Below are 10,872 nucleotides of genomic sequence, written 5' to 3' on the forward strand. Positions count from 1 at the left end.
ATTGCTGAAATAATTGCACTGGCTGCCCATTAGCTAATGGGCTAAGTTCAAGGTTCTGGTTTTGGTACAGAAAGCCCTATACAGCTTAGGACCAGGATACCTAAAAGATCGTCTTACCCCTTATATATCCAGTCAATCACTACATTCTGCAGGTGAGGGCTTCCTGCAGATGCCATCTTATCAGGAGGTCCGTTCCACACAACATAGAAAGCGAACCTTTAGTGTAGTAGCACCTACCCTGTGGAATTCCCTCCCCTTAAAGATTAGACAGGCGCCATCTTTGTTATCTTTTTGGCACCTACTGAAGGCTTTCTTCTTTCAACAAGCCTTTTAAGCAGAGATGTTATCCCAATCTGCATCTGTGCTGGAATTGCTTTTTAAGATGTTTTTAAAGCTTTTTTTTAAAAAAGTATGTTTTTAAAAATGTTTTAACAGGTTTTCAAAGATGTTTTGTTTTAATACATTTTAAAGTCTGTTTTTATGACGTTTTAGAGTGTTTTTAGTGTTTTTGTTTGCCACCCTGGGCTCCTACGGGGAGGAAGGGTAGGATATAAATGTAATAAATAAATAAGGAACGGGGGTGCTGTTGGCGTGTGAGAGGGGTGTCTGAGCTGTCTGACTCTGCTGAGTGCTGCTGTGGCTGTGTGGGTCGCATAACTGCTTCTCTGCTTGCAATAAAGCTTTCTTTTGCATTGCCCTGTGTGTGTTGCTGGGGTTCCTTGGCATGGGTGCTGTGTGGGTCCAGGATTGCACGTAGGAGCTGCAACTGCTGTGGACTTGGAATGCTGGCGTGTCTCCGTTTTTTTGTTTATGGTGTCACGCCTCAGTGTGCTTGTTGGGTACGTGTGTCAATGATCAGCCAGGTATGCGTGGAGTAGAACATGATGGGCAGTTTATTGGGACTGTCTGGCAGTGGCAGCATTGCTATGGACACCATCGGCATGTGTTTGTGGTCTCCACTGGGCTCAGATGCTTTCCATCGACAGAGTTTAGATGCGGCAGGTTTTGTACTGGCAGATCACACAAAATGGCAGATTCCCATCATTTGGATTGCTCTGTAAGGGTGTTCCAGGGAATTCTCTATCACTTCCAGAGATCATCAATATGCAGTGTTGTCCTTTTCTAGCTGGAAAACAAAAGAACATTCTTGGTGGTATCTCTGGCTACTTCAAAGCACAACAGCTTCATTTTAGCGCTTGCTTTTCATAACTTCACATGAGATTTCACATGAGCCTTTAGTGTCCCCTGAGCCCCCTTTGGACTGGTCATTGGATTACAAATCTGGGACATATTATTTAAGTGAAAATCCTACTTCCCAAAACCTAGCAAACGAATTACAGGATGCAGGTTTTCATAGTCCATCTTATCCTGATAGGAATATGCCACCACAAGTGATGGAGACTCTGGAAGAAAGGCACTCGCCAACGTTGGAACCATTACATCTCAAGCACAGAATCTCTGAGGACAGTCAATTTATAAATAATGCTCCTACAAATAACATCCCTCTCTTAGGATGGACCCTTTTAATATTAGAAGAACTTGATCTTATGAAAGGGTTCATCTCCGAATGTAACAGCCTCTTGAGCACTTTGGTGAACGCTGTCAACACGATCATGCTAAGGAGAGAAGATCAAACCGGAGAAGTGAGTCCCCCTCCTGGCAGTGTGAGACAACCTAATACATCGGCTCCTAAATGCAAAGGAAGGAATATTATTAGAAAGACAAATAAACCTAAGAACATTAAAAATCATAGGTTCACTCATTACAAAAAAATGAATTACAAACCTCTTTTTAAGATTCTGGACTCACTTACACATCTGCCAGTTTTATCTCCATCTGCAGTAAGACCCTTTAAAGAAACTCGAAACGGTAAACCTGAGGTTGAACCTAAATCTTCGCCATTGACTTCTAGGGCTCCATCATTGTGTGAACCTGATCCAATCTCTTTAGTGTTAGAACCTGTTTCTGTACAATCCCAAAATGACTGTCCTTTCGGTACTGGCGGCTTATGTGAAGCACAGTCACATTGCCACTGTGATATAAATGGTTCAATCGACATACAACCACAGCACCGTCAGGATACATTTAAGAAGAGGAAGAGTCCTAAGAGGAAACCCAAGATCAAATCTAAAAAGGAAGCTGGGATTCTACCATCTCCATATGAGATTTGCCGTAGTTTCGCCTTTTTTGGGTGTTAATAGACAGCTGGATTCTCCTACTAAGTCTTGCCTAAAAAAGGACGAAGCAGAACATTGGTCTTTACGACTTAGCCGGAACAAGATAGTTCTATCCCATTTTCCATACCCTAATAGTAGTGGATTTTACTCAAATGGGAAAATTCACATCCTTAAAGTCCTACAGTCCTTAAATGTGGTTCCAATCAGATGTGAAGATATAGTTAAGACTGAAATCCTTGCTGAAAATCCCTCCGATATGGTGGTATTATTAACTTTGAGATCTTATGGAATGGCGGATGTATTTCTAGCAAACAGACCTTCCTTATTGAGATTTGGTATTCAGGGACTTCCGGGAAGGGTTGCTTTGCCTGTGCTGCCTCTGAGTCTGAGCTCTTGTCTCAGAAGAAGCTTTTTCAGCTTAAAAATCAGTCACAATGCTCTTTTTGACTGGTAAAGATTTTTTCCCGGTCAGGGAAAAACATAGAGATTAACCACAAAGCCTGTTTTTGTGGGGAGGACTGGATTTCATTTATTTATGAGAGAAGGTTCAAACTGCAATGCCGGACGGACTTTCATCAAGCTCTAGCTGATTACAGCGACACGTTTATCTTTTCTTTAAAGAAAAACGGACTTCAACAGGCAGATAAGCATCCTTCTTTCTATTTTCTTTTTTCACTTGGTTTAAATTGGTGTAGTAAAAAAGAGATTTGTCAATGAATCAACTGTGAAGAACTTCTAGGTGAGTTATGGCTTTTCTCTTTCACTAACGAAATTAAGGAGGAAAGAAATCAAAAAAGCTTATCTTTGTTTTTATCGCAAAAAGCTGTCCTGGAGGTGCATTCTAAAGATACTAACGGAAGAGGGATTTCTATTTCGAGGAGGGGAATTTTTTTTTTTTAATCTATTTCATTTTGACGAATCTGCTTGTTCACGACGCCACTAATTGTTTTGATGTTGGGAACTAAGTTTGTTTTGTATTCCTGAATACATAGAGATAAGGCAGGCTGTACTGTCTACACTGATATAAGAGCCTGGAATATTAACCCAATTGTGGCTGAAACAATTTTTGTCTTTGTGGCTTTAAGAATGACAACCAGGAAAGTGATTGAGACCATGGAAGAATTTATGTTTCAGAAAATAATGGGTGAGATTGAGATAACGAAACAAACCCTGAGACAGGGTAGACAGGAGATGAAAATTGAATTTAATAAAATGGCGCAGGAGTTTAAAGAAATAGTGGATTCTGTGAGAGAGGAGTTTGATGAGATAGGGAAGCTACAAGACCTGGAGAGTGGAACAAATGTGAAATTGGAAAAAGATTTGGAGTTTATGGATGTTAGAAATAAAGTTTACTGTTTGGAATTCAACGTTGCCTCTGAAGAAATTAATGAAGATTTTGGTGGTAAAGTTATCAATGTTTTGGATAATTTTCTGGATTGGAATGATGTGATGGAGTCTGACATAGAAAAAATCTATGGAGTTGGTTACAGATATGTGACAGTGGAGAAACTCTTAAGAGATGAGCCAGTGCATTTTGTAAAAAAGAAGAACAGAGATATGACTTCGCAGCAATATTTCAGCAACATATTCAGATTTCTTGACTGGAATGATGTGATGGGGCTTGACATAGAAAAAAATTATGGAATTAACTACAAATATGTGACAGAGGAGAGATGCACCCAGAGCAGAGATGTGACTTTACAACAATATTTCAACAACATATTCAGAATTGATGGCAAGGACATATTTGTGATTCCCATCAGACTCTTGTTATATGACTATGGCTATGACAGCAAGATCATCATGGGATACTGATAATGGATGAATGGATACTGAAACCACTGGATTTAACAGGACTATTGAAGATGGAAGATGGAATTAATATTGATAATGGAAGATTATTGGACTTAACAGATTTGATGAGATGGATTAATTGATTTGTTTACTTGGACTATGGCTATGACAACAAGATTATTATGGGATACTGACAATGGAAGAATGGCTATTGAAATTACTGGACTTAACAGGATTATTGAAGATGGAAGATGGAATTAACATAGATAATGGAAGAATGGCTATTGAAATTATTGGGCCTAACAGATTTGAATCAGATGGATTAAGCGACATGTTTATTTGGAGAAAAATTGAAAGATATATCTCTCAAGGAATTGAAACCTCTCTTTGACTTTTTGTGGAAAGAATAAAATAATGTTTATGAGATTTGATGATTAATTAAGATAACTACTGGAGGAAAGTGATTTTATAATATAATTTTAGAGATAGGATTGTTATATATTGTAGACCTATAACTGATCTGCGACAAATCGGAAGTCAACATTTTATTTTATTGTTTAATTGTTTTTGTTTTGTTTTGTTTCTTGTCTTTGAAAATTTGAATAAAAATTAATGATAAAAAAAAGAGATTTGGTATTCAGGTACAAAGACATTTTATTAATTTAGCACATCCATGCCCATTACATGCAAAGTGGCGTCGACCTGACTTAATAACCCAATCTCATTCACCAGTTACGGAGAAGTACCCTCAGGACGATTGTACGTCTATGGCAGTCACTCATTTTAATATCACTAGTAGTGACATAGTTGTCCTGCACAGTTATAATGGCTCTAATAGCCCTTTATCTATGAGCACTCCAGTTCAGTCACCATTAAAGTCATCTATCCAGGAAGATTGTGAGGATGAATAGCTTGCCCTCTTCTCTGATGGAGTAGAGGAGTTAATGTCTAATTTTACCAGCTTCTCGGATGATGTTCAACAAGACATTATCAGCAACTTGAAAAAACTCCTTAAGAACTTACAGGGCAAGAGGTCTTCCTCCAGACCCCTGGAAGCTCCTGAGTTCGACTTGCCTTATAAAGCCCAGGCCATAGAAATACCAACAACTTTTGCTTTACCAGTTCTATTAGAATCGAACGATGTTCGACATAACCTACAAAGGGTAGTCCTAGTCCATCAAGAAGAATCTGGATCACCTTGATGCCATACGAATCAACCAGCTTTTTTGTCTTCTTCACCTGTAGCAGTGTCATGGAATGCCAATATAGATTTATTAAAGTCCCCTGGTGACCTTAGTTCTGGAGAACCTATAACAACTCTACTTGGGAGGCAGAGATATGATATGAGGAAAATCCCATACCACTCTAGGAGAAATCAACTTTATTGTTGGTTATCGACCCCTATACGACTACCTCAGCCAAATAAACAGGTGTACTCGGATGACAATTCCCCCGAGTTACTAGTCCTGCTTTTCAATGCCAGGTCGGTGAATGAGAAAACTTTGATCATCCAGGATCTGATCCTGGATGAGCATGCCGACCTGGCGTGTATTACGGAGACCTGGTTGGATGAGCTCGGTGGGGTTAACCTCACCTATCTCTGCCCACCGGGTTTCCAGGTGCAACAGCAGGCTAGACCTGGGGAATGGGGTGGGGGAGTCGTAGTGGTCTATCGTGATTCCATCTCTATGACCAGGTGCCCTCTCCCGCAGTCTATCGGGTTTGAGTGTCTTTATTTAAAGCTTTGTGGGCGGAACAAAATAGGGATTCTGCTGGTGTACCATCCTCCCCGCTGCCCAACAGTCTCCCTACCCGGGCTCTCCAGGCTGGTTTCTGGGTTGATGTTGGAGTCCCCCAGATTGTTGGTGCTGGGTGACTTCAATATTCACGCTGAGTCCTTACTTTATGGAGAGGCCCGGGACTTCATGGCCGCCATGACAACCATGGGGTTATCCCAACTAATATCTGGTCCCACTCATGCAGCCGGACACACTCTTGACCTTGTTTTTTACGCGGGACAGGGGAATAGTGATCTAGGTGTGGCGGGTCTTTCCATAGTTCCGTTGTCATGGACCGATCACTACCTGGTCAGTTTTCGATTAACTGCGGCTCATACCCAATGCGGGGAGAAGGGACCCATTAGAATGGTCCGCCCCAGGAGATTAATGGATCCGGCTGGTTTCCTGTCAGCTCTTGGGGAATTTCCTGTCTCCCGGGTAAGCGATTCTGTCGATGCTCTGGTCGAGCTTTGGAATAACATGATGACCAGGGCAGTAGACACAATCGCTCCTGAACGCCCCCTCGTGCGTACCAGACCAAAATCAGCTCTATAGTTTTCCAGTGAGCTGATTGCGATGAAACGCACTCGTAGGGGTCTAGAGCGACGATGGCGGAAATCTCGGAGCGAAACTGACCGACTTCTTGTTAAAACATTCTCTAAAACATACTTGGCTACTAGACGAGCTACGCAAAAGGCTTTTTTTACAACTTCCATATCTTTAGCCAGTAATCAGCCAGCAGAATTATTTCGAGTGGTTAAAAGTCTGCTCAACCCTGACTATTTTCAGAATAATGTGGAACACCCCCCAACTCGATGTCAGGAGTTTGCTTCTTATTTTGCGAATAAGGTCGCTCAGATCCGCTCCGACTTGGACGCCAATATTGATGCAGTCTCTAAGGATGTACCTTCGGTCTCTGCTTGTCATATTATGATGGATTCCTTTCAACCTGTTCAACCTGGAGATATAGATAAACTTCTTGGAGGGATGAGACCTACCACCTGCCCTCTTGATCCTTGTCCCTCTTGGCTTATAAAACAGGCCAGGGGGGGCCTGGTCATGTGGGTTTGTGGGGTGGTTAATGCTTCTCTCCAACAAGGGTTCCTTCCGGCATGCCTGAAAGAGGCGGTTGTAAGACCATTGCTGAAAAAACCTACCTTAGACCCATTGTGTTTAGGTAATTATCGACCAGTCTCCAACCTGCCTTTTCTAAGTAAAATCATGGAGCGGGTGGTGACTACCCAACTTCAACATTTCCTAGATGAAACGGATTATCTCGATCCTCTCCAATCTGGCTTCAGACCTGGCCACGGGACCGAAACGGCTTTGGTCGCCTTGGTAGATGACCTCCGTAGGGAACTCGACAGGGGGAATGTGTCCCTGTTGGTTCTTCTGGATCTCTCAGCGGCTTTTGACACTATCGATCACGGTATCCTTCTGGACCGGCTTTCCAGGATGGGGCTAGGGGGGACTGTGTTGAGCTGGCTTCGTTCCTTCTTGGAGGGCCGGATGCAGAAGGTAATACTCGGAGACTCCCGCTCAGCCCCTTGGCCTTTAACCTGTGGGGTTCCTCAGGGTTCTGTTCTGTCTCCTTTGTTATTTAATATCTATATGCAGCCACTGGGTGAGATCATTCGGAGGTTTGGAGTCCGATATCATCAATATGCAGATGACACCCAGCTTTATTTCTCCTTCCCTCCTGATGCCAAAGATGCCGCCCGACCCCTGAACCAGTGCCTGTCCTCAGTGATGGATTGGATGAAGGTCAATAGGTTGAAATTAAATCCAGACAAGACAGAAGTGCTTTTCGTCAATCGTGGGACAAACCTGGAAATAGGGAATCTACCTGTGTTGGACGGGGTTACACTCCCCCTGAAGACTCAGGTTCGCAGTTTGGGTGTGCTTCTGGACTCGGCTTTGAATCTGGATGCTCAGGTTTCGGCCATGTCCAGGAGCGCCTTTGCCCAATTAAGACTGGTTCGCCAACTGCGCCCGTTTCTAGAGATGTCTGATCTGACGAAGGTTACACATGCCTTAATTACATCCCGGTTGGACTACTGCAACGCACTCTACGTGGGGCTGCCCTTGAAGACAGTTCGGAAGCTTAAATTGGTTCAACGTGCAGCAGCGAGAATGCTGACGGGGGCTGGTCCTCGAACCCACAACCCCCTTGTTACAACAGCTCCACTGGCTGCCAGTTAGCTTCCGATCTCAATTCAAGGTGCTGGTCTTAACCTTTAAAGCCCTATACGGTTTGGGCCCTGTTTATTTGTCCGATCGGATGTCATTTTATGAACCCTCCTGCCCCCTGAGATCTTCTGATGAGTCCCTTCTTGTGATTCCCTCAGTTTCACAAGTCCATCTTTCGGGAACTAGAGATAGAGCGTTCTCTGTCATCGCCCCTACACTTTGGAACTCATTACCAGTTGAGGTGCGATTGACTTCTTCGCTTTTGGCATTCCGTCGCCAGGTTAAGACATTCCTATTCCGGGTGGCGTTCAACTTAAATAAGGAATAGGAATAAGAATAGGAAAAATTTTAAGGAGAAATGGTGTTTAACTTACATGAGGAATGGTAATGTTCTAATTTTAATAGATTATGATAACATGTATATGTTATTATGTAGTTTTAGTATACTTATTTTTTGTAAGTGATTATAGTTTATTATGTATATTGTATTTATGTTTTTATATTGAAATTGTTCGCCGCTTTGAGTTTCTTGAAAGATAAAGTGGGTTAGAAATGTTTTAAATAAATAAATAAATAAATAAATAACTGAATAACATTTTATGTTCTGAAAGAAGTCAGCTTCTTTCTGATCATGTGAATGATCATTATGCCTGCCCTTCGAAGGCTGGAGCTGCTGGATGCACAAAAAGCAACTGAAACTTAATGCACAACATGTGAAAAGTTCACTGATGGAGCTGTGCAAAATTACAACCAAATGTGGAACTAGGTTCAATTAAAGGTTAAATTACATGTAATGAAATGGTCACGACTATGAATCTGTTTTTTGTTTTTCCTACACTATAGTGCCCTGCAGTTTGTATCCACATGATTTCCCAAGGGCAAAGGGTCTCACTCACAAGCCCTCATCTCCCTTAATTTCAGTTATTGGGGGAAAACATGGCTTGCTAGTGAGCATCTGCAGCAATCCAGACGGTAGTTCAACAGCCTGTATGTCCTTACCCTCTGAGTAGTAGGTCAGCCAGTCTGGAATGTGCTTGAAAGTACAACCTGGAGCTTAAAAACCGCTTCAGGGTTAGAATATGCAGCTTGCTCTTGAATAGTTAGTAAAGAGACAGTTCCACTTAAACCATTTCTAGAGGGGTAGCCGTGTTAGACCCTTGCAACAGAAGCAGCAGGGAGGGACGGTGTCAGGCACGGCTGGGCCCTTGGACACCAGCCTGCCTTCATCCCACAACACTGTAGCCCAACACACACACCCCAGAGAAGTGGTGCAGGGCTAATCCTGCTGCGGATGCAGAGATGGAGCTTCCAGGCATTTCCCCCAATACAGACAGCGTGGGCTTCAATAAACCCACCTGCATGCCCCACCTACCTCTCATTTCATGTGAATGACATGCACGCATAGCACGCATGCCTGCTATCAACCAAGATAAAAGGGGGGGGGCATCAGCCCCTTAAGGTCAGGTTGCAGGACCTGATGCTGTTGCGACTCGCAGAACAGGAGCGTCACCCTCCCACCCTAAGAAGAGGACTTTCAGGGCCCCTCTGGGCCACAGGGACCCTTAGCCAGGGCACAACCTGGCTGCCCTCTGGCGCCGGCCCTGACAGCAGGGAGTCATGCTGCATCTTACACAAACAAATATATTATGACATAAGCTTTCGTAGACAAGAGTCCACTTCATCAGATGTCTGAAGTCTCGGTCAGTCTTACACAATAACATGACTTCTTCCTCTAGAGGGCTGCTGCTCAGACTATCCCTTCCTTCAAGAGCTTATGTCAGGATTCTTTCAGGGAAGCCATGACAGTTCAAGTGGTATCACAGTGGTGTTAAACTTGTAGTGTAAACATATTGTTCCCGTGTCCAACAGTATTATTGTGACTGGGAATTTTGTAGTTTGCTGGGCTGGGGGTCCTTGAGCGAATTGAAGACACAGGCTTGCAGCAAAAGGTAGGCCCTTATTGGATGACAAGCCTAAGCTTGGTGAGTCTCCCTCTGAGTGAGTGGAGAACTGCAACATAGTACTGCTTGCCTGGCGTTTTTATACACTTCAGGACAAAGAAATTAGCATTAATGAATCAGGAATTTACACATCAGTATTACCTAGGCATTACAGTATTACATAGACATTGCATAGACATTGCATTATGTTCTAGTAAATTTGGCAAAGTTCAGACTTCACATACCAGTACATGAGCTAAGCATTTCCGTTAATGCAATCCTTCCTACGTTTTGGAGAGTACAGAGATGTTCAGTGTCTGTTCAGTGTTATCTTATCTTGTAGAGTTCTAGCTGTTCCATACAAACCAGCACAGTCAGGGAAGACAGCTCCAAGAAGAAAAGGTAACTCTTGTAAGGGGGTGCTGTTTACCTCAGGCCTCATGGCTATTATACTTCTATTCAGAAGAGGGTGTGACTTCCAGGCAGGCTTGAGGCCTAGCAACCTGCTTCTTATGAATTAAACAGCTGTTTCCTTTTCTCTCTCCAGTCATGCCCTTTTTCCTCCCCCTCCCAAATCTGATGTATATCCTGTCTCACCCCATCCCCAGGGTGTTTATTTGCTGCACTGAACGACTACATTCCTTCTGGGCTCCCTAAACTGCGACGCCGGAGGCAGGTAGGTTTACTTCTAGCCAGTAACTGTTTGGGAGTGGAGGAGGTTCAGGATCAGGGGAATCCAAGAGCCTTCAAGCTGTAGCTCCATGGAAGGGCTCATGCTTTGCATGCAAAAGGTCCCAGATTCAATTCCTAGCATTTACATGTAGAGCTGGTAAACACCTCTGTCTCAAACTTTAGAAAGCTGCTGCCAGTCAGTGTAGGCAATACTGAGCTAGATTGACCAGTAATCTAACTCAATAAGGCAGCTTCCTGTGTTGTTTCCTCACAATTTATGGAGGAACAGAATTGGTTTCTCCTCAATTGGACACAGGCTTC

At 43.1% G+C, this 10,872-nt stretch overlaps 1 protein-coding gene across 5 annotated transcripts in view; it reads left to right on the forward strand.

The window, feature by feature from the left end:
- Positions 1-10,872, forward strand: part of ADAM11 (ADAM metallopeptidase domain 11) — a 137,013-nt gene that overhangs the window by 88,840 nt on the left and 37,301 nt on the right. For all 5 annotated transcript variants that reach the window (XM_061591304.1, XM_061591302.1, XM_061591303.1 and 2 more), the window contains exon 21: positions 10,488-10,555. In XM_061591304.1, the coding sequence (XP_061447288.1) occupies positions 10,488-10,555 (68 nt within the window). The remainder of the gene's footprint in view (positions 1-10,487; positions 10,556-10,872) is intronic.

The sequence above is a fragment of the Rhineura floridana genome, chromosome 11 (assembly GCF_030035675.1).
Source record: "Rhineura floridana isolate rRhiFlo1 chromosome 11, rRhiFlo1.hap2, whole genome shotgun sequence".
In the NCBI taxonomy this organism is placed as follows: domain Eukaryota; kingdom Metazoa; phylum Chordata; class Lepidosauria; order Squamata; family Rhineuridae; genus Rhineura; species Rhineura floridana.